Here is a 27,036-nt window from a genome sequence, read left to right on the forward strand (position 1 = left end):
TACATGAAATGTAACACCATAGGAAACTATGTGACAAGTTTGTAAGGATTGTTGTGCTACTCAAGTCAAACTAAAACCCTTACCATGTGGCAGGAGGCCGTTCACGTGTTGGCAGCGCACCCGGCGTCACAGAGACCCACAGTTACTGTTGTGATGTGTACATGCAATCATGCGTGTGCGCTGCAGTGAACTCTCAGAAGCTGTTGGGAGAGGTGGTAGTTCTTAGTGTAAAACATTATGTACGTACACATTTACATGTTATGGTAAACTGTTCCCACGAGGACACTGTAAGCAGGTTTGGTGGCTAATACCCATGAAGATGAGCACTCTAGGGCACTCATTCTGGTGGGCATCTTTAAATGACCTCACAGTGACACTGTAGCTGGTAGACCTGCTCCTGAAGAGATGACTTGCAATACAGGTCTATGGCAGGGCAAACACTAGCTGGCTTAGATTTTCCTTAAAGATTTCCTGATTGTTTAGACTTGTGATTTGATTCAAAATGCTACCTCACACTTAAAGTTTTAAAATTCTATTTGGCCATGATTTCTTAACATAACTGTAAGTTTGGGATTGCGACACCGGCCGGCAAATCCAGAGAGTCACGTGCTTCCAGTCTACTGTAAAGGTAAAATCTTCAGCAAATTGGGTTCCTATGGGAATATTTTTGTTGTTGTTCTCAAAATGTCTTAATAAATTAGATGAGATTACTTCCTTAAGTTTTACAAATCATTGTTTTCACACACACCTATAGCCATTTGAGTTTAAGACAAGGTTTTTGAAGTGTGAGAATGTTTCAGTTAGAAATGACCGCAGGGCTCTGTTGCTGCCGCAAGACAAGTGAGCAGGTCAGGCCTGGTGGGCTCGCAGCAGACCCTGCTAAGGGGACACGGGGCTGGAGCAGGAGCTGCTCTGTTTTTATGCTTTGGCCAAAACATAGGCAGACCGGCATTTGTCCCTTGCCTGCTGCCTTCTCCAAGGCCACGAGGACATGTCTGTTTCTTGTTTCTAAAACAAAACATTTTAATGTCGATGCCATTCATTTCATCTTCTTATAAACAGATATTGATTGGGACTTTGATGGTAGGGATGCTGCTGCCCATGGGAGAAACAAGCATGGCTAAGCCTTGTTTCCTTGTGTTTCCTCCAGGAGAAATGGCCTTGTGTGTTCTGGGGAGTTAGCTCTGTTTTCAGTGCTAGCCAGTCAGGAAAGGCACCAGTTAAAGGTGCCTCCTCCATAGCTTTGGGACAGCTGCTGTCCCTTTCTGTGATGTGTGCCAGTGGTCAGGCTGGCTGTGTGTTCAAGTGTGGTGTGTGCACATTCAAGGTATCTCAGAAGACTGAAAAGATGTTGGAGAATATAGTGATAACACGTTAAGTATTTAAGACCATATACTGCCATCAACAAAATATTAACAAACTACAGCCAGCAACATGGAGAAAGGCTGATACAGCACAGCCAAGGGGTGTGTGTGGGGTGGGGCGGGTTTACCCCAGGAGTGCAACTTTAGCAGAACATCTGAAAGTCAGTCAGTGACCAGAGTCCAGGACAGGAACCATGTGACCATCTCAGCAGAGGCAGAGAACGCGTCTAACCAACTCCAGCATACTCTCCACATGCAGATATTTTACACTCATAGATGAAAATCCAGTGACCAAATATTGAAGGCACCAGACCGTTCTCCATACGGTCAGGAATGGAATAGGAATCTTTGCTCCCAGCATGCATCTGTTTAGCTTGCACTGGAGGATCTGGGCAGCAAAATCAAATACTAGAAAAGAAATGAGTGATTGTTTCATATTTTTTTATGAAAAAGAAGAACTAAACTTTCTCTATTTATGCATGACATGACCTTATATGTAGGAAATCATAAACCCACACAAAACTTTTAAGGCTAATAAATTAACTTGGCAAGGTTCCAGGTTACATGATTGGTAATACAAAAGTCAATTGTAATTTTCTAAAATCAAATTGAGAAAATTCTATTCACAGTTACATCCAAAAGAATAAAATACTTAGAAATAAGTCTTTTTTTTTTTAAGTAGGGGATTTATACCTTAAAATCTTTAAAACATTGTTCAATGAATTTTAAGGATAAGTAAATGAATTTAAAAACTAGGGGCTGGAGGAGCCGGCTCAGCAGGTAAGAGCACCTGTTGTTCTTGCAGAGGACTCAGGTTCGATTCCCAGCGCCCACATGCTGACTCACAATCATTTGCAACTCCAGTTCCAGGGAATCCGAGGCTCCTGTGGGTAGTAAGCAAGCACATGGTGTGCAGGCGTGCGTGCTTGCAGGCAAGATGCGCATACAGATAAATAAGTCTAGAAAAAGTTGTTAACTGAAAAATTATCATATGATCATGGGTTACATGTAATACTAAGATTTAAACACTACTCAAAATGACCTATGGATGGAACATAAAATCTATCATAAAATTAAAGCTGGTTTTTTGTTTCAGAAAGGAACAGACTAACCTGAAACTTGTAAAGGATCCAGAATAGCCATCACCGTTCTAGAAAGAAAGCATAAAGATGTGAGACAGTTCCTGGTTTTAAAGCTACCGATACCGTATCACCGCAGTGGGACCCTGGCGTGCTGACATAGAAACAGATTGGTAGGATAGAACTTAAGGTCCAGAAATAAAATCTCACACATACACAGTCAGTTTACAAGGGAGCCAACACCTTTCAGTGGAAAAAAGAATAGTCTTTAAAAAAAAAATGAGGCCTGCCAGGTGTGGTGTTCATATCCAGACTTCCCACTATGGGAGGCTGAGCTAGAAGAATCATTTGAATCCATGAGTTCAAGATTAGCCTGGGCAGTGTAGTGCATGCGGCCCTGTCCGGGGGGGATGGTGGGGTGTGTGTGTCAGGGAGTTGGGGAGGGAAATCCAGCCGAGCATATACATATAAAAAGGAATACATTTATTTTGTAAAAAGTGATTAGTTGGGCCTAATTAAATGAAAACTTTTGTTCTTCAAAGAATACTACTGACAAATTGAAAATACAATCTAGCCTGAAACTTAAAGGCCGCACCGACTTACCGTGCTTGTGATTTGGTAGTGAGTTCCGAGAAAGGCAAGGTGACTCAGTCCTGGCCTCAGAAGCACCAGAAGACGTTCACCTTCAAAAATGAGAAGTCTGCTAAGAGTGGTCAGACCAAGAAGAGTAATGCAAAACGTGATGGTGGAGTATGTCAGTGCTGCAAAGAACTTCTCGAATGGCATGTACAATATAGCAAATACAAACCACCGTCAAAGCCCAAGAGATGTGTTAAAATGTTTACAAAAAGACAATAAAGGACTCTTACCACATAATGTGCAGACCATGTGCCTGTGAACTTGAAGTTTGTGCAAAATGTGGAAAGATAGAAGAGATCGTTATTCCATTTAATAAAGAACCAGAAACTTCAGAAAATGCTGAAAATGAAGGTTCTAACTATAGAAGAAGCCGCAGACGGAAGGAAGACAGTGATGAGGACCTAGATGCTGAGTCTGACTCTGAGGGCAAGGATGGGGACACTCAGGCCTGACAGCACTGAGTCCGTTGCAGAGGGAGTCAGAAAACAGGCTCATGAGCAACGTCGGTTATTTATAACATTTGAGTAACAGAATATTAAAGGTTTTCACAATAACACTTAAGCTGTATATACAGAATATGTGTGGGCACACCATGGTATGTTGTATAAAACCTGTAGAAATTGTTTAGAAAAACATATTACCTAATGTCAAACTATTGAGTGTTGAGAATTGGTGATTTTATCAGAACTATCTCATGCAAAACTAAGACGACTAGCTCAGAGTACATTTCCATAGCCTGACCTCGGGTATGTGACTTCTTTAGCAAAAGCCCCCTTACATCTTACAAAGCAAAATAGTATTTTTACACACACACACACACACACACACACACACACACACATACACCCCACACACAATCATGTGTAATGATTTTCCTTCAAAAATGTATATACTTCATTCCCTATTTTTTAACCTTTTCCTAGTTTGGAAATATATACTTAGAAAAAAAATGTGTCGACTGTATAGTTACTACCTAGAAAGGAAAACCCAGCCTTCATACTGGAGTGGAGAGACTCGCAGTATCAGAAGCTCATGTGAAGTTCTCCCTCATAACGTATCCTTCCCAGAATTCCATCGTCCTGAATGATCATTGTATTGCCAGTGTTTTTACTTGGAAACAGTGTAAGCTTCATGTGATTATTAAAGTCTGTGTCCTTATGTTTAAAATCCCACAACTACAGGAAAGTGGCCAGGTAGTGCAATGAACTTTTCCACACTTTAAAACTAGACTCTCAATGTTAATGTTGTACTATGTTTACTTTGTGTCTTAATCTCTACAAATGTATATATGATGCATATGTACATGTACATATGTGTATATATTTGCTGAGCCATTGAAATAAACGGGAAGCCGTGGTTTTGGAAAAGAAAAAGAAAATACAATCCACAGACTAGGGGAATTATACATAAATCATTTCTCAAGTATATATTCAAAGTATGCAAAGAACTATTCATAAAAAGCAAAGAGGCATAATTAAGATGAAATTTGAGGAGCTGGAAAGTGGTTAAGAGCACTAACTGCTCTTCCAGAGGTCCTGAGTTCAATTCCAGACAACCACATGGTGGCTCACAATCATCTATAATGGGATCCGATGCCGTCTTCTGGTGTGTCTGAAGACAGTTACAGTGTACTCACATACATAAAATAAATCTTTAAAAAAAGAAGAAGAATTTGAAAGAAAGTTTCTCCCAAAAGATATGTAAATGGGCAGTAAACGCATGAGAGGACCGTTCATCATCATTAGGGAGAGAATCAAACCCACGGTGGGCTACCATTTCATACATAGTAGCACCACTAGTAAGTGGCGGCCTGTCGAAAGGACAGGGCTTGAGTGCTAATAAATATATGGAAAATTCATACTGTAGCTTATGCATTGCTAGTGGACTTGTAAAATACTACTACAGTGACCTTCAAAAGGTTTGGCAATCTGGTAAACTGTTAAACAATAACCCACCTGTGTATAGTTCCACACCGAATGGAAACCTGCCCACACATATGTATATAGTGAATGTCAGAACACCAGCATTCATAGTAGCTAGAAAGGAGAAATAAACTAAAGTATCCACCAGCTAGTGAATGGATAAACACATGTCTGTATCCACACAATAGATTGTCAGTCATCAGTAGACAGAATAAAGGGCTCACGCAGAAGCCTGGAGGGCAGACAAGGTAGACTCCTGAAGCACACACTGCATTTGATTGCCTTCAACTTCCTCTCTCATCTGTTTTAAAGTAGCCTAATTCTGAGCCAAGGCAAGGCCTCCCTTCTTTCTAATTCAGTCTCTGTCCTTGTTACCACTCAGCTTACTTGAGCAAGCTGTGAGGACATGACTCTTGAAGAGAGGGACCCTAAGGTACCACACAAAGTAAAGGATTCTACTTCCTGGAAACACTTTAAGTCTATCATACAGAATTATTAAGAATTAATTGAAAAAAATTTAAATTATTTATTTATTTTAAACTCCAGATTTTATTCCCCTCTGACTGATCCATATCCCATACCTTCTCCCCAACCCCCTGTCTCCATGAGGATGTCCCCACGAGGATGTCCCCACCCAACCAGATCTCTAAACTCCCTGGGTCCTCCAGTCTCTTGAGGGTTAGGTGCATCTTCTCTAATTGAACACAGACCTGGTAGTTCTCTGCTGCATATGTGTTGGGAGCCTCATATCAGCTAGTACATGCTGCCTGGTTGGTGGTCCAGTATCTGAGAGATCTCAGGGGTCCAGGTTAATTGAGACTGCTGGTCCTCTTACAGGGTCACCCTCCTCCTCAGCTTCTTCCAGCTTTTCCCTAATTCAACCACAGGGGTCAGCAGCTTCTGTCCATTGGTGAGATGTAAATATCTGCATCTGACTCTTTCAGCTGCTTGTTGGGTCTTTCGGAGTGCAGTCATGCTAGGTCCCTTTTTGTGAGCACTCCATAGCTCACTAATAGTGTCAGGTCTTGGGTCCTCCCCTTGAGCTGGATCCCCCTTTGGGCCTGTTGCTGGTCCTTCTTTTCCTCGGGCTCCTCTCCATTTCCATCCCTGCAGTTCTTTCAGACAGGAACAGTTATGGTCAGAGTTTAAAAATTAAAAGTAAGTATCATGTTTTCTGTTTTATTTTTATAAGGCATTTAAGGATTATATGGAAGTTGTCTATCAGTGGTTCTCAAGTTATCTGAAATCTTAGTGGCGTAGAGCAATGATAAACATCCATTGTGTATGGACAGGAATAGAGAACCTCTCAGCCAAGTGGTACTGGCTCAGGGTCTCCTGACTCTCTGTCCCCAAAAGGCTTGTCTGGGTTGAAAACCTACTCAGAGGCTCAATGTGGCTTGGTACACTACTGTGCTGTAGTGCTCACAGGCCTAATGGTGACATTAAAACTGTGTGGACAGCTTTAGTGTCACCTTGAGGCAGTGATCTAGGAGAACAGGGAAGTCCCAGCATGTTCTCCGACTGCCTTAGAAGTCACCTCTTCTCCATAATCGTGAGATGGTGGTCACCTAGAGTTCATAGTCAGCAAGAAGAAACCCAACCTGCTTATCAAATGGAGGGACTTCAGAGAACTTGCAGCCATAAATTAAAACCACCGAACACCACTAGACTTTCTAAACTAATGACCTCTTTCAAATGCTTGGCAGTGCCTGACCGTTCTTCAGAGACTGGACATTTGGCTGTCAGGCGGTAGTGACCTAGGCGTGTGGAACCGAAAGTTAGATCTGCTGTGTAAAACCAGCCACCTATCCGACACAGGTAAAAACCAACCTGGGCAACTGTGAGACACAGCTGATAGGCTGTAAAAGACACAGCTGGGTCTTTAAAGAGACATAATCACAATATACAGGTCCATGGGGGCTTCCTTTGTGTTGTTGCTGTAGCCATATTTGATGAGTATTTTCACGTGACAAATAATTTAGTGAACATTTACACTCATGTGTGTATCTTATTTATGCCGAGACTTGGGTTTCAGTGTGTGTGTTTTGTTTGTTTGTTTGTTTTTCATTTTTTCGAGACAGGGTTTCTCTGTATAGCCCTGGCTGTCCTGGAACTCACTCTGTAGACCAGGCTGGCCTCGAACTCAGAAATCCACCTGCCTCTGCCTCCCAAGTGCTGGGATTAAAGGCGTGCGCCACCACTGCCCAGCTCAGTGTGGTATTTTTATATGTAGATGCAGTGTGTTTGGAGGGTAGCCACCGGTCCTGTCATCCACATTAGCCTTCTCCTCCTGACAAAAGTCACCCTTCCTCCACAGATGGGCGAAAGCATGCAGCACAGCCTTCTCACATGCGGCTTATTTTGTTTGATGGTGATCTTCTGTTTCATCTCTTTTCTTGAAAATGATAGGATTTTGCTCACTATGGCTGATAATACTCTACTGTGCGGATATGCATATCACATCATCACTGTGTGTATGCGTGTGTACATGCCATCTTCATCCATTCATCCGTTGATGAACACACAGGCTGGTTCCATTACCTCCCTTTTCAAATAGTGTCACAGTGAACATGGATGCACATAGAGTACGTGATCACCTTTGTGTACTTTCAGTACAGACCCATACCCAAGTGTGGGATAGCAGAATCGTGACAACTTAGTATTCCATGGTTTGGTTGGTGTATTTTTATTTATGTGTGTGCACATATATGTGTGTATTGAGTGTGTTCATGTATATGTGTGTGTGTGTGTATGTGTAGGGCATAGGCTGTGTATGACACATGTATGAAGGTCAGAGGATAACCAGTGAGAATCCTTGTCTTTCATGGTGTGGGTCCTCAGGTTCCCAGGCTTGGTGGCAAGCATCTTATCCACTGAGCCAACTGACTGGCCCCTTAGGGAACATTTCCTGCATTTAAAATTCTCTTGAAGAAGGAAGATTTTCATAAGTTGAAATCTAGCCTAGGCTATGAGTGAGACATGCAAAACCACTCTCCTGCCTCTTCCACATCCATCTCGTGCTCTCTCATGTTTCTTCCATCTATTCCATGTGGACACAAATCCCACTTATGCCCATGAGGAGAACTTAGTGCAGGCATCGCAGCAGTGCTTCTAGGCTGTGACTGTCAGGAAGGAACCCCAGTGAGTGGGGCGTCTGCATTTGCATACGATGCATTGCATATATCACACAGCAAAGCGGGGGGGGGGGCAACTTTGTTAAATAATTTTTTGTTAACATGTTCCAGTATTTCAACCTTTTAATGCTTGAAGTTATGGTTAGCCTGAAACCATTTTATGATTTAGCTCTGAAAAGATATTCAATACTGTGTGCTTAAGGCCAAGCACAGTGTCCCGCACAGCTACTCAGGAAGCTGACACGGACTGTGGTAGGCCATATAGCAAGACAACAGCAGCCACAGTAACCAAACCCCACATACTAAATGCTCTGCACATAGTAAGTGGTGTGGAGGCTTAAAGTCTCGTCATCTTAACACCGGTCATCCTGGAAATGCACTAATTAGCCGTAACCTCGCTGTTTGCAGGCCACTTCTTAGCCTTGACAGAGGGTGTTGAGATAGGACTGACTGGCTCCGCACAGGACAGTCACTTCCTCTGTGCTCTCATGCAAATGCTCTGACAGTCAGTGTTGCAGGAGCAGGTAGACAGCCAACTTGGTGTCCTCTGACCTGCTCAGGCTGATGCTGTCTACCTGGACGTAGTGTCCAGTCTCACAGTCTAAAAGCTTGGTCGTCAAGATAGTTCCCTACGTCATCATTCCAGTTTCTCTCTCTCTCTCTCTCTCTCTCTCTCTCTCTCTCTCTCTCTCTCTCTCTCTCTCTCTCTGTCTTTCTTTCTTTCTCCTTTTTTCTTAGGTTTTTGACACCCTGGTTATAAATCATGATTCAGCTTGCTAGAGTGGCTTACAGAACTAAGGGAAACACATCTGCCCACTTTAGTTCTATTACAAGAGCACTGAAGAAGAAATACCAGGGGCAAGGTGGGAGGCCGGGGCACAGAGACTCTATATTCCCTAAGTGTGCTCCCTGCAGGAACTGTCGTATGCCCAGCTTTACTGAATCCACCTAAATCCTGTTTGTTTGTTTGTTTGTTTGTTTGTTTTTTAAATGGAGGCTTTATTATGGCGATATGGTCAATTAAGCCATGGTTACTAGTGACCAACATTACTTTCTGCCACTCTCTGCTTGGAGGTCAAGGGGTAAGGCTGAAAGTGCCAACCTTGCCCTCCTATCTTGGTCCTTCTAGTGAGCAGCTTTCATCCCAGAACCACCAGTGACTGGCCAGATACTAGTCATCTCGTTAGAACACAGGGTCCAGAGACTTAAAGGATTTTAAGGGTTGTGTCAGCAAACAGTGCGGAGGCCAGATATATCTTTTGCATTGCTACACCATCTTACCTAGTGCCAGGGAGCATGCATAGTCTTGAATTTACATTGAGGGAAAACCCTGGTTTCATAACTCACTGAAGTAGCCATCAAATGGTGGTTGTGGTGCTTGGCCTAAGGGGTGCCTGGTAATATACGGGAGTGTTGAGTATACCACGTTAGCACTGCAGGAGCAATATTCAGAGCCTGGCAATGTGTCCAAAGTGTCTCCCAAAGGTACTGAAACTTACTCAAAACTCAGTTTCCATGTGTGAGCAAGAAAGGAAGTGTTCATATAGCATGTTCTAAGTATGTTTTATGGGAAATGACTAATATCAAGTTAAGAAAGTTTTGTTTTTGATGTAAGCCTTGATAGAAAATGATTTCCTTGTTTTATATCTTTTTTTTTTTTTTTTTCGGAAGGGATCAGTGCTTTGGTTGAAATCCCTGGAAATTGTGTTGCCGCAGCAGTGGGCAGAGAACTGAGTGAGTACATATCTATACATGGCTACAAGGCTACATGAATATATACATACACGTGTACCAGGAAGACAGAAGCGGTTTTATTTCAGAGATGTCTGCCTCTGCCCTAGCTCTGGTCTTTGATGTTGTTGAAAATGATACAGAGTAAACCATTTCCAAAGTGTTAGATCAGACTTCTTCTTGTCAACATATTACAATATGATGGTAGTCTTCTGTTAGTTTGATTAAACAATATATTTCCTGTTTTAAAATCACTCGGCAGTAAGTGTTTCCACTCAAAGTTTATTCACATTAAGAAGAGTTCTCTTTGATATCAGCTGGGGGACTTGCTGACAGCCACATTTTGAATGTAAAAGGCTATTAGAATTTAATAATCTTGTAGAGTCTTTGACTGTTGGCAAAATATTGTCAGAGATACAGGTAGAAATGTGTCATGACGTATTTTCCAGAGAGGAATGTGAGGAGAAGAAATTCTTGGATAGTCGATTAGTGCCAACCGGGGAGGATGTGAGCCCTCAGCACTTTCTGTATGAGGCGGGCTTGTCTCTGAGCAGCCACAGCTCTGTCTCCTGTGGCTCATCAGAGCACGTATGCACTGGTGTTAGCCTGCCCATGGGCCTCTGTCTGCTGCAGACTCTGGGCATTCGGTAGCAGTAACTGGGCCTGTTTACATTTGGTAGCTGGACCTCCTAGAGTATCATAGATGTTTTGTAAATGTTGGTTAATAGAACCACTTGATTTTATTTTATTTTAGGTTTTATGTGTTGATTAAAATTAAGACTTACAGTTTAAATAAAACTATTTTTGAAGTCATATAATAAATCAAGGAACATATTCAATGTCTATAGTCATGAAATTAAAAGCTATATTCTCAGAGAATTTATAATTGAATAATAGTATATACCAAAAATATGAAAAGTTGTTTTCACTTTGGGCTCTTATTTTTAACAGCTTTTTTTTTCCTTTTTTTTTTTTTTTTTGGTAGTTGTTGAAGCCTTTACTGAGTTGAAGGCCAGGAATTTGTAGCTTATCTTGTGGCAGTGCTTACTGGCCTGGACACACGAGGAGAGAGAACTGATAGTGGAAATGACTGGGGGGAGCAGAGGGACAGAGCAGGGGTTGGTGGTGGCCAGTCACTGGTCTGGGCAGGAACCGAGTGGTATTCCTGACATACAGTGGAGACCGAGGAGGCAGCAGGGTTTGGTAGTGGGTTTGGAAGTCAGTAAAGGAAGCAAGGTGAAGAAAACCCAGCCTTAGGGTTTTTGTGCATACTCTACATATCCCAAGCCTTTGGAAGAAATGGTCTAAGCTGGTGCAAACAGGTTCTTTGTGGAGATGTTTTTTTTCCATGCAACATATATTTTTCACTTAATGCTTTTTGAGCAGAAAGATATTTTTTGGACATTTTAGTAAAATGACTGTCTTTTAGTAATTTTTAGGCTTGTGACACCCACAGAAGAATTGCCGGAATGGGATATTATTGAAGTTAAACGCCTTCTTGATCACCAGGACAATATTCTGTCACTGGCTAACATCAATGGTAAGCTCGTTGTGTACAGTCATGTTATGTAGGGTTTCAGAATTTCCAACTCTAGCACTTCAGAATTACTGTTAAAATAGTAGTTTAGATTAGTGTTACTCTAAGCTTTGTGACAGGAGAGCCTGGCTCAAGCCGCATAGTTTGGCATGGCCAATAGACTAAGGCAAAACTATCCTAAGGAACTATTTGGTACTTGGTACTTCATCATAGGCCGTGAATCCCAATGCTTGTAATATTCTAGCATTCTTCACAAGTGGCTCTGCCTGTATCAGTGTCGGTGAGTGAGTATGACATCGGATGTCAGGAGAGGATCACAGACTCTGCTGTTAGCATTTAGTTAGTTCTTGTGTCCCCAGAGTCAGCATCTTCTCCTCATTAGCCAGCACAGTTACGACTAGCACCACAGATGATCTGATCCTTGGAAAGGTGTGCACCTGGGTTTTGAAAGATGCTGGCTAATGAGGAGAAGACCTGGATCTGGAGTCAAGGAGCATCTTTCTCATCCTTGGCTTCTCTAATTCTTTTGTAGCTGAGTGGAATCAGAGGAGGTCATGGAAAAAATAGTACTGCTGAAGTTCTCAAAACTTCCACAGCATTACAATTAGAATTGCTTTCCTCCCGAGATCAGAGATAAACTTATTTCCACACACGCAAATTCTGTAGTGTGTCAGTAAACTGTAGACACCGATAAGATACCTATATGATCCTGAAACCAAGATAAAATAATGTTTATATCTAAGATGGGTAGTGATTTTCATCTCTAAGAGACTGTTCGTCTGGCTTTGGCAGATTTCAATCCTGGTTTATTTGATGAAAGGAATAATAAAGTCATAGTTATCCACCTGTGCATTCCTAAATTGTAACTCACTATGTGCTTTTAATACCATCAATGTAGAGTAATAACAGGACTCAAAATAGTACCAGGGGCTCAGAGATAGCATGGAATGTGTTTTAAAATAACTAGAGATTTATTATTTAATTGTTTTCTATAATTGTTCTCAGTTAATGCATTGATGAATCCAAGACCAGCAAAAGTTAACGATTTCCTGGGGACCATCGGGCTAGGAACAAGCGGAGCCAGAATAGAACCTGGGTTCTATACTTAGTGCTTTCTTTGTTCTGTTCTGACTTGCCTACTTAAATATGTAGGAATAGAAATAAGTTACACTGAAAGGTAACTCTGGGTCTAGCATTTGCACAGTGTCTATCAAATGTACACTGTATGAATTGTCTCGGTGTTTAACTCTTTGAAAGTTTTAAAGCTTATTATTTTACAAGTTAAGCATAGTCCTAATGAAAATATGACAATAGCAAGCCACATTAAGAATGGAGTTAGCTGAAGACCGCCGTCATTCACATCAAGTATCAGTGCACATCTGTCTGTGTGTGCCGGGCATGGGCACATAGGTGCACGCTCTACAGTTGTGTAAGAATATGGTGTAAACATGGTTCTATATCAATGCAAATATACTCTTACAGCTTAACTTTGAACAGCTAATTCTGTTTTATTTTATAGTTGTTTGATTTACTTATTTAGTCTGTAGTTGGATATTTAGGTTGACCTGAAATTCTTAGGATTCTGTCTCACAACTTTGTACATACATTGTTATGCATTTCCCTCGGGATAAAGTCCCTGAAATGGAACTGGCATGTCAATATGTTTACTATTATCCAGTTTGACTAATAATAAATTCATCCTGTAAATAACTGTACCAGGTTGTACCAAACGTACTAAGACATCAGTAGTGTGTAAACCTTCAGGCTCCCACATGGTCCCCCTGTATATACATATCATTGCAACTTTCTTTGATTATTAAAACAGTTAAAAGTGCTATCACATGTTCACGTCCATCTGTTTCCTTTTTCTTAGTAGTTCCCAGGAGTGCCATATGCATTGAATATAATGAGCCATTTGACATTTGAGTTGCCAATTCTCCCCAGTTTTAATTGCCCCTCTGCCAAGCAGGTGTTTCCTTGCATGTCTTCTCCTGTCCCACTTCTTTTAAGGTCCCTCTTCATAGAACTATTTACCTTATTTTATGCACTCCTATAAGCACCTTCAGTGTTTTAACTGATAGGTTTTTGGCATCAATTTTAGGTACAATTCTTTCATTTTATTCCTGCAAAAGATGATCAAATATTATAGATAGTATTTGTATTGATACAAACTGCACTATTGCTCTTAAGTAAGTGAACTCGTCTCTTTCTGGTCTTCACATTGACACTCTAATCTTTCTGATTAGCTTGTCACCTTAGCATATTTTTTAGTGTTCTAGCCTAGAGACCATGATCGGTAACGGAGCATTTGTGAACTTTTCCTAGATACAGGTTTCGTCACTGGCTCCCACGTTGGCGAGCTGCTCATCTGGGATGCCCTGGACTGGACTGTGCAGGCCTGTGAGCGCACCTTCTGGAGCCCGACCCCACAGCTGGATGCCCAGCAGGAAATAAAGCTCTGCCAAAAACAAAATGACATTTCTATTAATCATTTCACATGCGATGAAGAGGTAGGTAGTATAATTGTTGCAAATAAAATTAGTATCTGGTATTTAAAGCCTTCTATATTGGATATAAAAAGTTATGATTCTGGGTTGTTGTGAGGGCTCAGTGTGCAAAAGCACTTATAACTGAAGTTCAATGGACAGGATCCATAGGGTAGAGAGAACACACACACACACACACACACATACACACACACATACACACACACATACACACATATACACACATACACACATACACATATACACACACACATACACACACACACATATATACACACACACATACACACACATATACACACATACACACATACATATACACACATACACACATATACACACATACACACATACATATACACACATACACACACATACACACAAACATACACACACATACACACATACACACACATACATACACACATACACACACACACAAACATGCACACACACACACACACATACACACATCAAACACTCCAAACAAAAAGCAATGGAAGGGTTATTACCTCTGGTTTCAGGTTCTAAAATGGCTTGACAAACTTACAAAGATTGTACCACTTTTTTTTTAAAGCCCTTTCATCCTTGTGTCTAATCTTGCATGTAAGGACATTGTTAGAATGCAAATTACAGACCTTATTTGGCTGGATTAAGGAATCCCCTCATGTTTGAGGTTACTGTTTTACTTGTTTTAAACTCTGGTGTATTTCCTAAAGAGGAGAGCATGTTAAAACGTTGAGAGATGTCTCTCTTCCAGGTTGCTGGCATGCTGGCTATAATAGCCTGGGTGAGAGCAGCTCCTGAGCCTGGCCGCAGTGCTTCCGAAGCACGTGCTGTAAAGCCAGCATCACACATAGCTGCACACTTGGCTGCCCCTGGCCTCTGATCTCCAACAGTGTATTCCCAAATTGTAACTCTTTCCTTTCAGCCACGGTGGCTCAGAGAGCCCCGTGTGTTTAAGGAGTTATTTTCTCAGTGTTCACAGCCATTGAGCAAGGCGCTGATGGATCCTTTCTTTCCCTTTAGTCTGTGCTTTCTCTTACACATGCTATCATTTCATTAAACATGGCAGTAAGAGTGCTTTTCTCTTCTTTGTGCTACTTTTTGTGCCACTTGTGTGTGTGCACATGAGTGTTATGTGTACATGTTGCCTGTGTGCTGTGTGCGCGTGTTTATGTGGGTAGTTTGCATTCGGTGTGCAGCCAGCACTGAGTGTGAGTTTGGAGGCTGAAGGTCATTGCTGAGTGTCTTCCTCCATCTCTTTTTGCCTTAATTTAAAAATATTCCTGTGTGTGTGTGCATGTGTATGAGAGAGAGATAGCATGTGTGTGTCTGTGTGTGCTGTGTGTGAGAGAGAGCATGTGTGTATGTGAGAGAGATAGCATGTGTGTATGTGTGCTCTGTGTGTTGTATGTGTGTGCTGTGTGTGTGTGTGTGTGTGTGTGTGTATGTGTGTGTGTGCACGCAGTTGTCTTTTTATCCCCATGTGGATGTCAGGATAATTGCAGGAGTTGGTTCTCTTCTTCATCCCAGGGGTTCCTAGGATTGGAACTCGGGTCATCAGACTTGGTAGCAGGCACCTTTACCCACTGAGCCACCTTACCAGCCTTTCAGTTTCTTCAATTTTAACTCGCCCATCTGGAAAGTAACAACAGTGCCTTCCTTTTGTACTTAGCAAGATGCTGTAAGGCTGAAGTAAAGCGAGCATTAGCAAAAATACTTTCTAAATTCTTAAAGTGCCTTTTTAATTCTTCAGCTGACTTTGGGATAGTGCCACTACAGCATGCACCCCTTCAGGTTATGTATGGCCTTGTGTTTGCTTAGGATGTGTGGTGCGAGTCATTTTGCCTCCATTTCCAGACAAGAACAGCCGAGTAAATTCCCAAGGATCCCTGTGCTCTGCGGAAGCCCAGGGCGCACTTCTGCACCTTCCTCCATAGGGCCAGGGTAGCAGCCGCCGCTTCTGCAGCTCTGGTCTCCAGAGAGGAGAAGGCAGGGCTGAGCCACCCTGTGCAGAGCTGTCTCCGTTGGGCTTTCTTCCTACTTGCTTAAGGTGCTAACCTTTCCTTGGTGGCTTTGACATTGGGAGCTTGAGAGGGCAGGGCTGTAATTTCTGTCTGAAGGCTGGGAAGGTAACAGTGGCTTTCTGATATCACACAGGGGCAGGAAATCTATCACACTGGGTAGTGAAGACGAGCTTTATGCCAAGTTCTGACCTTTCTCCCCCTCCCTGCCTAGAACATATTTGCTGCAGTTGGAAGGGGGTTATATGTGTATAACCTACAGTTGAAGCGTGTGATTGCCTGCCAGAAAACTGCACACGATTCCAACATCCTACACATCGATAAACTTCCAAACAGGTACTGTCTCCATCTCTCCCGCCAAGCTGAAAGTCACAGTTCCCGGGGTCACCGGCGTAAATCTCTGCAGTGGCCAAATTATCTGGCTCCATGTCTTGACCTTGGCATTCTTCTTCAAATAGAGAATGTGTCATGACTGACTGTAACCAAAGAGCTGTAGTAATAAATGACAAGTTTACAGAAGCACCAGTGGCTTATTTAAAATTGTCATTTAATAAGGTAAAAGACCTCCATCACTTACAATGTACTATTTTTTCTTTTTTCATATTCTCCATAAACTCATTTCTTTTTATGGTGGTGTATGTTTACAGCTAAAATCAGATAGTAAGCCCATTACATCCCGAGGCTCCTAAATGAGGGTTGATTCGGCAGCTAAGGATCCAGTGATGTCGCCCCGGAACAGCATTACGTGTAGCTCCTATAAATAAAAAATAGGAAATGGAGGTGATAATTTTATGTCGTTGAGCAGTGTCCTATAGTGTGCTTTGCTGGCAAATGCTTCCAGTTCGAGCTGTAAAGCCATGTTAACCTGTGACGGTCAGCCTTGCCACGAGCTGGCTGCAGTCAGAGGAGGGCCCGATGGTTTCAATGGCTTTGGCAATGAGCACTTGGCCTCCTGAGACTCTCCTTTGGTCCTTTTCTCTTTGGTTTTTGTTCTCACAGGCAGTTAATCTCATGCTCGGAAGATGGCGCTGTGCGCATGTGGGAGGTCCGAGAAAAACAGCAGCTGGCAGCTGAGCCAGTCCCAACAGGTGTGCAAGTTCCTCCACTAAAGCCGGTCCTCTCCCTCCTCTGTGGCTCCTCCCTGGCTCCCTCCTCTTCCCTCTCTCCCTTCTTTCTTCTCCACTTCCTTTCTCATCTCATTTGACAGGAAAACAAAAGGTGGTAAAGAGGAACCACAGGAACCATATAGAATATGCTCTGCATAGGAATCAGACACAGCAAGCGTCTTTTGCCAGTGTAAAACTGTTCCATTATTTCAACTGCATTAATTGCAGTTTTATATTCTGAGAGAAAACTGTGACTTTCATGTAATGTAGATGACCAGGAAGCACCCCCCCACCCCCATACACCCTTCAAGGCTGTTTACTTCTCTTGCATTCCAATGTCTGTCTTCTTGCCACTAGTGGATGGATAGGGCAGCATAGGAGATGAGAAGAAGCTAAGTGAACTAGGAAAACACAACATAATGTATTCCCAGACCCCAGCAGTGTCTGTGCCATCAGCTCAGCCCTCGACAAACCAAATGTGAAACATGATTGTATTCAAACGTTGTCTTCCCGCAAGGAAAGAGCACAGTGGTTTTGGAAATGACTGAAATGAATGTCCTTTTGTAGGATTTTTTAATATGTGGGGATTTGGAAGAGTTAACAAACAGGCTAGCCAGCCTGTTAAAAAGCAGGAAGACAACGTTACCACGTGTTCCCTGGAGCTCATCGGAGATCTGATTGGACATTCATCATCCGTCGAGGTACTTACAGGAGGCATGCAGGCCTGGCAGCTCCTGCTCATGCCTGTGCCATGCTTCTTTTGAATGCAGTTGCTCTACATAAGACCTACACATGCTCAGCTGCAGGCTTTTGCAAGACAGGAATATGGAATAAGATAATGATAGTACAAGCAGTTAGGATCTGAGGACACAAGCAATGTATTGGTTTAAGGATGGGCTTACTCCACATCATATGGGAGGAGAGAGCTGATGACAGGACAATGTTAGTGACCTTGACAACAATCAATAATCGTAAGTGTGCGGTGTTGGGGCTCTGTGTGTAGGGTAAAAGCCTCAACAGACTCTAGTTCCAGGGATCACAACCAAATTCAGAATCCGAGTATTGTCTCCATCTGCCCTTGGTTAATGCCTGTTTGATAGACCCCTGTGACCTCACCGTATGCATTGTGAAGTTTGGGAACCGTGCATAAGAGTCTCACTCGTGGCACTGCAAGCACATTAATATTTTACAGTAAGCACTATTGTTTGTAAGGGAGAAAGGGATTGCTGGCGGTACAGAGGCCATGGGAACTGGTAACAGTGTGACCAGACAGCAGTGAAGATAATGCACCTCCTCCATTGTCCTTCCTGGTTTTAGCCCGTGAGGAACAAATCACCTTTAGCTTGGGTGGGCATTCGTGACTAGAAGCAGCAGCCACACTGGTCACTGAAGATTTTTATAAAATGGAATCCTTGTTCTCTTGGGCTTTCTACCTCTGTGGAGAGGAAGGAAAAAGACCTAACTGAGCTGTTGATCCAGGCTACTCATGACTGACTCCGGTAAAGGGCAGCTCGAGGAAACACTTCTTGCTGTATTCTGTCAAAGTCTGCAGAGGGAGAGGATTTGAGATGAGCTTCAAAGGTTCTGACAGACTAATAGATACGGAGCCAAGGCGCCGTGCGTTCCCTGTTGCTTGGAGCTGTGTCTCGCTCGTCTTTGCCTCCTCTGTGACATTGCCTAGTGCCTCGTTTTTTACCTTTGTTTCGGTCTTAGTGGCTATGGTGCAGAGCACAGGTGGTGAGCATGGTGTGGTGCACAGCAGGCCTAGCTCATGCTTATGCTGTAGCAGAGAGCAGACAGGTCAGATAGACTCACTGGGTTCCCATAGGCAGACATTAATCAGAGAGCAACCCTGAAAGAGTAAGGCCAGCGAGTTTGAGCTTTTACTTTTAAAACAGTGGGAACCTCCCGAGCATATGGAATCTGCTTTCCCTGCAGAGCCCGTGAGGACTAGAAAAGGGTATTGAATCCTCAGGGACTGAAGTTAGCTGGTTGTGGGGTGTCATGTAGGTGCTGGGAATCGAACCTAGGCACTCTGGAAGATCTGCTGAGCCTTCTCTCCATTAAAAGTTTTAAGCGGCAGGAGAGACCTTTGAGACCGCTCATTTATCCATCCATGAGTTTAAAGTGCTGGAACTTTGTTGGAAGAGTTTGCTCCTTTGTCTCCGCCCTGTCCCCCACGGCTTTCACACACTGTACTTACCTAGGCAAGCAGCTGTCACTGAGATGCCTCCCCAGCCTGCACGTCAGCATTTTAGAAAAGCACCTTTGGCTTCCTTGGCTTCAAATTCAGGCTGATGCTCTCAGGTGCTGCCCCGAATCTCCTCAGGCCTTTTGTGTTCTCCCCATCACTGCCTGGCCCTGCCCTTCTGCCCATGCACCAATGTCGTTCCAGTGGTCCTGAGAATTTTTGTTCTGTATCTCTCCCTTTTACCCCATAGTCATCTGTAAGTCCTAACCTTTGACCTTGCTCTCTTGTCACTGGCTCCTCCCTTCTTACTGGGTCATTAAAGAACCTTGCCTTGTCCTAGGCTTCTCTCTCACACCACCCCTCTCTCCGTCACAGCATCAGCCTTTCTGGGTTCTGCACTTGGCCTGTGTCCTGTACCTCCCTAGCACACCCTCTCCCTTTACATGGCATCTTCTCTCCCTGGTCCTTCTGCTGTTACGGCTGGGTCTCTGTTCTGAGTTTCTGTGGCATGGATAGTGGAATCCTTCATTGATACCCCAGTTGTTGGCCCTCGTTTTCACAATAAGCTGAAGTCACCTAGTAAACGCTGTGCACTGACTTAGCATCTCGATTTTATAGCAATCGCCGAAGCCAGTGCTTATCTCAGAAAATGTGGGATTAAGACATTTTTATTGGTAGCCATTTCCTAGTAAATCATTCAAGTGTGAGTGGACCCGTGCCTGACAAATCTTAAAACTAATATGTGAATAATTAGATTGTGGTAAACTCAGATGATATTTAAGAACTCATATACTTTGCAGGAATAGCTGTTACCGTACTTCCGTAGTCAGTCAACAGAATACATTGAAATACTAAATATTGATTGTAGCAACAGATTTTGAGGACACTTTTTACGAGGCATGGTAGCAATGTGCTTAGAATCCCAGCACTAGGGAGGCTGACATAGCAGGAGGCTGTGACCTTAGTCAGGTGGAAGCCTTAGTCAGGAACTAAGCCCTGACTGAGCTTCAGGATACAGCCTGGAGGTGGAGCAGTGTGCATGACCCTAGCTCGATTCACCAAGGCTAAAAACAAGGCAGTCTCTCATCAGACAATGAAATCATGCTTGTGTTCAAATCCAAAGAAACCTCCACGGTTGGGTAAAGTGTGCTTGCTTACCCAGCTTCAGCCTCGTCCTGCCAGTCTCGAATTAGTGTTTCAATTTATTTTACAGATGTTTCTATACTTTGAGGATCATGGACTAGTGACATGCTCTGCAGATCATCTCATTATTTTGTGGAAAAATGGAGAGCAAGAATCTGGATTACGCAGCTTAAAGTTATTTCAGAAGTTAGAAGAGAACGGTGACTTGTACCCAGAGTCCACTTGAAGGAGCCAGACAGGTGTGCAGACAAGAACCCTGCACAGCCAATACAGCGCGCCCGGTACCCTGGAAACCATCAGCACACCGATCCCTTACTGTATTCTTTTCTTGCCTGTGAAGTTCTGTCTGTCTGTCTGTCTGTAACACCTATCCACTCAAGAACATAGCACAACATGGCCTTGTTGCTGTGCAAGTGGTGGGTGCTGTCTTCTGTCTCTTAAAACAGTAGAAAAAATGGTAAGTGTAAGGTTGTCACACATTATTTACAAGTGTTCTTTTGGGTTCCCTTAGAGACTGTCTGAGACTTGTCATGGGAGATATATCCTTTCTGCTGCAAATTCTCCTGCTCCCCAGAAGCTATCTGTGTCCAACAGAACCAGACTTTAATATTAGCCCCCCAAAAGGAATTCTACACTTTAAATACAATGATTTTGTTTGGTACCAACTAATTTAAGTCATTGAAAAAAATATTTACTCTTGCCCACTAAAACCCCTGTGTCCTCCGGTCCCCAGGCGTCATCTGAGCATTTCTTTCTCAGTGTGAACTGGCCTGACCCCTCACTGACAGAATAGTCTTCAGGTGTTTCTGGGATGCGTCCTGGGTTAGGAAGGAGGCACATCTTTTTCTCAGGTCAGGAACTGTAGCTGAATTGTCCTGTCTGTTTGCCTTAAATGGTTGAGAGCAGCTTCACTGTTGAGCTCTCTGAACATCCACTAAGACTGGACCATGTTCCTCGCCCTACCATCCTGATGACAGTACTCACTTTGGGCACTAAAATGTAAAATAAACTCCACACGGTAAGAATCGGGGGGAGGGGAGGGTTGCTCTTGAATTGCTGATTAAGAAATCTTATTAAAGACAGGCAAGATGAATGTACGTCTACAGATTTGTGTGTGCACGCACGTACTCTACTCCCTAGATGGACACTCTAAATTCTTGCTTTCGATAGTTCTACCATTCACAGCTGTCTACAGCCAAAGCTTGGTAGCGTTAAAATCATAGGACGATGAGTGGCAAAATGTTAGACGTGAGGAAGCCAAGACCCGGGTAGGTAAGCTCTCTCTCCAGCGCCCATCACCATCACTGAACAGCCTTAAAAGCAGAGACCAGAGGAGGAGAGTGAGGAGGGCTGAGCGGGTGACCTGGTGACCGAGTTAGGAAAACCAGAGTGTTCCCAGTCCTTGCTGCTGGCGCAGTTCACAATGAAAATAGCTTTATATAAAAAGATAGCATTATGTCATGAGCTGCCTTAGTTAGGACATAGCAGGATGCAAATGGGAAAATCGAGTGTCTTTTAGCCAGCAAACCATTGTTCTTTGAGGAGTCAGCACAGGAGGCAGGTTTGTCATCATCCACCCTGCAGATGTCATGGGGGAAGCCAGGCAGATGTGCCGTCCGCTCAGAGTGACAGGAGTGCATCCCCTTGCCATTTACTTTGGCTAAATTATTTTAGGCTATTGGTTTGTAAAGATGTTTTCTTAAATAATATAAGACAAAGAATTCATAGTTTGTGGGTTTGGTTTTTTTTTAAGTGCTTCCTAACCTGTTTTGGATTTGCGATTTGTGGTAGTAATCTGTTCAAATCGAGTGGCAGAAGCCATGCTTGGGTCTCAGTAGCAGACAAGACCCTAGTCAAGCATCCAGTTGTTCCACTCCAGCTGACTAGTTTCCCACCATGAGAACAAGGCTGCTCAGAGGGCAGCCTCCAGCCCAGTGAGAGACCTGGTGTGAGTGACGGAGGTCAGAGAGACGGAAGGGGATGGGTGACTGTGGCTAGGACTGGTACCTGCGATGGTCAGTAGTCCTGTGTAGACTGTTCCTGAGACTTGAACTTGCAATTTAGAGGAAGAGAATGACAGCTGAGGTCAGCAAATATTACATGCATGTTTTCTCTTCTCGTCCACTCCGCAGTCAGCACTGGAACACTTGGAGTGTGTACCTTGATGCTTTGAGCTGGGTCTCTGGGTGCATTTGTACAACATGGCTTTGTCTGCTGCTCAAGATGAAGGGGGGAGGGCGGGGCAATCATATTTGCTGGGGAGGGTAGCCACCCCTAACTGAAGAGTGCCTTGAAATCGCGGGACCATTCTGGTCCATATAACAGTATTTTAAAACTAACTTCCCTCTGTGGGACAGTAGTAACATGCCTTTTCTTGCCTTTATGTTTTCCTAAGTTAATATAGGTCCTCTCAACACGAGGTGTCATAGTAAACACAAGCAAGAGGCACTTACAATCGTTTCTATGTGTCATATAGAAATTATCTGAGGTGCATGAACGTTACCCAGAAGTCCATGATTCCAATAAATTGGAAGAATATGCCACATAGCAACTCAGAAGATATCTGGGATTTACACTGGCAGGAGCAGGCTATTCCTAAGCGTCAGCGCCTGGATGTCCAGAGCATTCAACATCCATATTTGAAGCTAACTCGAAATTGATTCAGAGTAACTCTGAGCAAGCTGTAGTGTTTTATATAGGAAATGTCAGGCACCTGATAAGTGTTCCTAGATTGCCCTTGGATCGGGCTGGTTTCCGAAGCCTAAGGAGATTGTTTTTGTTTCTGAGGTCCTGCCACTCTGACACCAGTGTTCCGAAACAAAGTTGGAGACTCGTGAAATAAGACACTAAAACCCCAAATTTGAAATTGTGAAAAGTTTAGGCCAAAGAGATAAAATAAAAACAGCTGTTGGGAATGAAAAATGGCTGTAAGAATTTAGTTACAAGTACTTCACAAAAACATTTCATCACATGTAGATAACGCAGCAGTACAATAGAAAGCCTTCTCCTGTCCTGAGCAAGCAAGCCCTCTCACCATCTAACAAAAATAATCGAGATGCATTTCTTTGCATGGAATTGTCATATATGGTTACACTTTGGTACAAAACATAGAAAAAAACCATTGGCACATTACGTAGTGGTAAGTTGTCTCTTTCTTCCCCATGTACCAATTTCCACATACTCCAAGGTCCAATGTTCACTTGGAAAAAAAAATGTAGCTACTGATTCTATCAGTTCAGTTTCTATACATCTTTAAAATGCATCATGGAGTACAGATAAAATAAAAGTAAGGTATTTTGTTTACTTGGTTTCTGATGTTCGTAACACATAGAGGCGGGATGGCTGACAAGAGAGAGGGGAGATCTGTCTGACCGTATGCAGAGCACAGAGCCTTGTGAAAAGTTGTATAAAAATATGCCCTTGTGCTTTAGGAACGTCAACATATGGGTGGTAGCGTAAAATAGTATTTACTGCCTCTCCATGCCTCTGTCCCGACATATCTACACTTCTTACAGTCTCTTTTTACATCATTAAAGCAAATGGCATGATCTCAAATATAAATTAAGGATATCCGAACCTTGAAACTTCCCCATTTCCTCCCCAAATACAGACAGACAGGTAATGCCCAGCAAACTAGGGTGAAGATTCAGGACATTTAGATTATTTTAATAAAAATCTTTGAACAGCAAATATATATAAATTTATCTTCTCTTAATTTTTTTTTAAAAAAAACCTTACCCAGGAGCATTCAGACTTAATGGCTTTATAGATACTCTGACTTGTGGCTGTGTCCTTGAGCCTGAAGTAAGGGGTGCTCAAGGACTCCCCTAACTGGGATCCTACTCCTTCCCTATCAGCTGGCTTCCAAAAGGCAGGTTCCACGGAGGAAAAGGAGCTACACAGGTGGCTGATGCCCATCCATGGGACACCCGGCAGGCCCAGGCTGTGTTCAGACTTGGATATCACACCGTCTCCCATGTAGCCATGGGAACCACAGTGCTAACTAACTAGTTTACTTATCATTTCATTCTCATTCTGCTCATTTTAATGAGCTCCTTGCTCACATCCATTTGCTCAGAGAGGATGTTTAGGAATCCTTCATCCTTTTGCCACTGAGGAAAGCCCCAGTAGTTAGTTTTCTGGTAACAGTTGAGCTGAACCCCGGCTAAGCTACCTGGCCTCCGTCAGGAGGATGGACACACAACAGGTCTTTGCTTCTCGTGTCCTGCTTGTACCGTCAGTAAGTCAGTCAGCTCCGTGGGCTTTACAAGGGCACGCAGGCTAACAGCTTGGCAGAAGAGGCTGCCGGGCGGCTCGTTTTGTCACTGAGTGATTCAAAGGAACATATTTTTATTGATGGAATATAAGTTTCTGGAAATGAAGTTTGGGGGCGTGCATGATTCAGGTAGGAAATTAAACACCATCCCCTTAGTGTCCGCCTGTCATTTCCATTTTAAAGGAAACCCTCTTGCTTGTTCTACCCTGTGATTCACAGTGTCCCCTTCTTGGGCGTGGCTTCAGCTGTCAGATGGAAGTCTCAGAGTTTTGCACTTGAGGTCATCCAGTGTCTTCCAGTGTTTATAGTTATCGGCCAGGTGCTGCATCAGGGCAGGCAGGTGAGCGAAGGCTGCAAGCAGAAGAGACCATTGAGTTCACATGGAGTTATTAGGCTTTTTTGGGGGGATCAGCAGTCAAGAAGAGATTCAGTGACTGGCCTGCCATGCGATTGTGAGGACCCAAGTTCAATTCCCAGACCAGGTGCAAAACCTAGCCATGGTGGCATGTGCTTGTAATCCCAACTCTAGGGGACAGAGAGTGGTGTATGACTGCAGGATGACTCTGGCATCTGTGTGCATGTGTATTCCCACAAAAACAAAAAAAAAAACAAAAAACAACCAGAGGACACACATCCCCAAGGTCAGGGCTTGGGCTGCAGATGCACATAGGCATGGAGACAAGCAGGTAAACACGAGTTTAGTGTCCAGTAGTCTGACTGTCTTTCCTTCCTTTCTTTTTTTATTTCATTCATTCATTCATTCATTCATTTATTGTAGTGTTAGGAGTTGAACCCAGGGCCTTGTGCTCTAGGCAAGTGATCCCCTACTCTGAGCTATGAACTACGTCCCTAGCCTGAATGTATTAGCTGCTGAGATACAAACAGAGTTTTTACTTAACTCTCTTGAACCTGAAACTCTCAGAGGATGAGCTACATTTGCTTGGTTGGGTGTCTTCCAGGGTGAGAGTGAAATGGCTGTACACTTTGGAAATGTGGCCGTTGGAAAGTGAAGCCTTGTTCATCCCCATGACACTCCCAAGACTGCACCAGATGCTGGGATGCACCTGCCTGACCTGCTGCCCACAGAAGGCTTGTGGCTTATGTATATATGTAGGAAAACTCTGCTAAATTAAGGTTGAAGAATTCCACCATGACTGGATAGCCTCTGGGCTCAGCACAATATGGGAGACTCCCTTTATTATCAGGTCTTCTCTTTCTCTGACCTTGTCTGGGGAATTCAAACATCCTACCTGATAAATGTCACAAAGCCTTCGTTTGATTATAGGATCAGTTTCCTTTCTCCTGGCAAAACCTGTTCAGCCAGCCTCTGAGATTCCTGAAGGGCTTCCCTGTGCTAATGAAGCATTCCAGGCACCCTAAGCCCCCATTCAATGGCCTTCGCCCATCCTGGATGTCCCTACCCTTAGTCCCTCGAAACGTTATAAGCGACCAGTCACCCTAGGTAAAGTTGATCTGCCTAGACAGCTGGCCCTGGTATAGTCTTTCACCCCTACCATAAGCACAGGGCTTCTAGAGCACCCACTTGGCATCTCTGCCGCCCCTGCCCTCGTGCATTGTGCCAGCGGTGTTCCGGTCCAGGAGAGCGAGGAAACACACATACATAATTTAGTATTTTATTTACCTTTAGGTCCAGCCTGTGCCATTGAAGGTGATCTTCATTAAGTAGAACAAAATGTCCTTTGTGGGTGATAAAGTAGCAACTGACTTACCATCCCAAGCATCAAACATGTCTGTTATGAAGTAGTCGATGAAGGAGATCTGGGACTTGGGGATGCTGCAGGTATTGCGGTCAAACACTGGCATCACCACAGGCAGCCCCTGCCTCTTCTCTTCATCAGTCTGTGAGGGAAAAAAAAACACACCAGTGCACAGGGCTGTGGGCACATGAGAGAATCCCTTGCAGTGACGGCTGTGGGCAGGTGAGAATCCCTGCCAGGAACTGCATGTTTCTCAGAAGAAGCCCAGAGCACACAAACGTTGAGCAGTTTCCTGAGGTGACCCACAGTGACCATGTTCAGGTCTCCTCTCTCCCTCCCCTTCCCCCTCTCCTCTCTTGAATCCAGGACCTAAGGGATGCCAGGACAGTGCTTTCCAAAGAGCTGTGTCATCACTAGCCCTAATGTCTCATTCTGTGTGATTCCACAGCTCCCCACAAAGCACTGGCCTGGGGGAACTTAGTCCCTTCTCCTGTGATCTGCTTTTACTTTTGTAAGATCACATCTACACTCCTGGACAGCCTATGCCACTAACTGACATTTGCAGCAAAGGTCAAACTTCCAATAGCCCATGCAATGGAGGCAATAGACCACACAAGTCAACAGCAGTTGCTGCTGTAGCCCTGGTGGCATGCTCACGTGTT

At 43.6% G+C, this 27,036-nt stretch overlaps 2 protein-coding genes and 1 pseudogene across 8 annotated transcripts in view; 2 read left to right on the top strand and 1 right to left on the bottom strand.

Moving 5' to 3' along the window:
- Wdr41 (WD repeat domain 41) overlaps positions 1 to 20,835 on the top strand; it is a 45,976-nt gene extending 25,141 nt beyond the window's left edge. For both annotated transcript variants that reach the window (XM_021180293.1, XM_021180292.2), the window contains exons 5-13: positions 566 to 628; positions 6,711 to 6,822; positions 9,810 to 9,872; positions 11,299 to 11,409; positions 13,732 to 13,916; positions 16,155 to 16,276; positions 16,940 to 17,028; positions 17,614 to 17,747; positions 20,451 to 20,835. In XM_021180293.1, coding sequence (XP_021035952.1) covers positions 566 to 628; positions 6,711 to 6,822; positions 9,810 to 9,872; positions 11,299 to 11,409; positions 13,732 to 13,916; positions 16,155 to 16,276; positions 16,940 to 17,028; positions 17,614 to 17,747; positions 20,451 to 20,606 — 1,035 coding nt within the window. In that variant the 3' untranslated portion in view covers positions 20,607 to 20,835. The remainder of the gene's footprint in view (positions 1 to 565; positions 629 to 6,710; positions 6,823 to 9,809; positions 9,873 to 11,298; positions 11,410 to 13,731; positions 13,917 to 16,154; positions 16,277 to 16,939; positions 17,029 to 17,613; positions 17,748 to 20,450) is intronic.
- LOC115029102 lies at positions 3,026 to 4,622 on the top strand (annotated as a pseudogene).
- Positions 20,836 to 22,871: 2,036 nt separating the features above from the next.
- Positions 22,872 to 27,036, bottom strand: part of Pde8b (phosphodiesterase 8B) — a 225,356-nt gene continuing 221,191 nt past the window's right edge. For 4 of the 6 annotated variants that reach the window (XM_029468248.1, XM_021181129.2, XM_021181132.2 and 1 more), the window contains 2 exons: positions 26,387 to 26,516; positions 23,270 to 25,007 (listed from right to left, as the gene is read on the bottom strand). In XM_029468248.1, coding sequence (XP_029324108.1) covers positions 24,898 to 25,007; positions 26,387 to 26,516 — 240 coding nt within the window. In that variant the 3' untranslated portion in view covers positions 23,270 to 24,897. Of the gene's footprint in view, positions 25,008 to 26,386; positions 26,517 to 27,036 lie in introns of all 6 variants that reach the window. The other 2 variants (XM_021181135.2, XM_021181134.2) reach the window with 1 other exon arrangement.

Source organism: Mus caroli, chromosome 13 (genome assembly GCF_900094665.2).
Source record: "Mus caroli chromosome 13, CAROLI_EIJ_v1.1, whole genome shotgun sequence".
Lineage (NCBI taxonomy): Eukaryota > Metazoa > Chordata > Mammalia > Rodentia > Muridae > Mus > Mus caroli.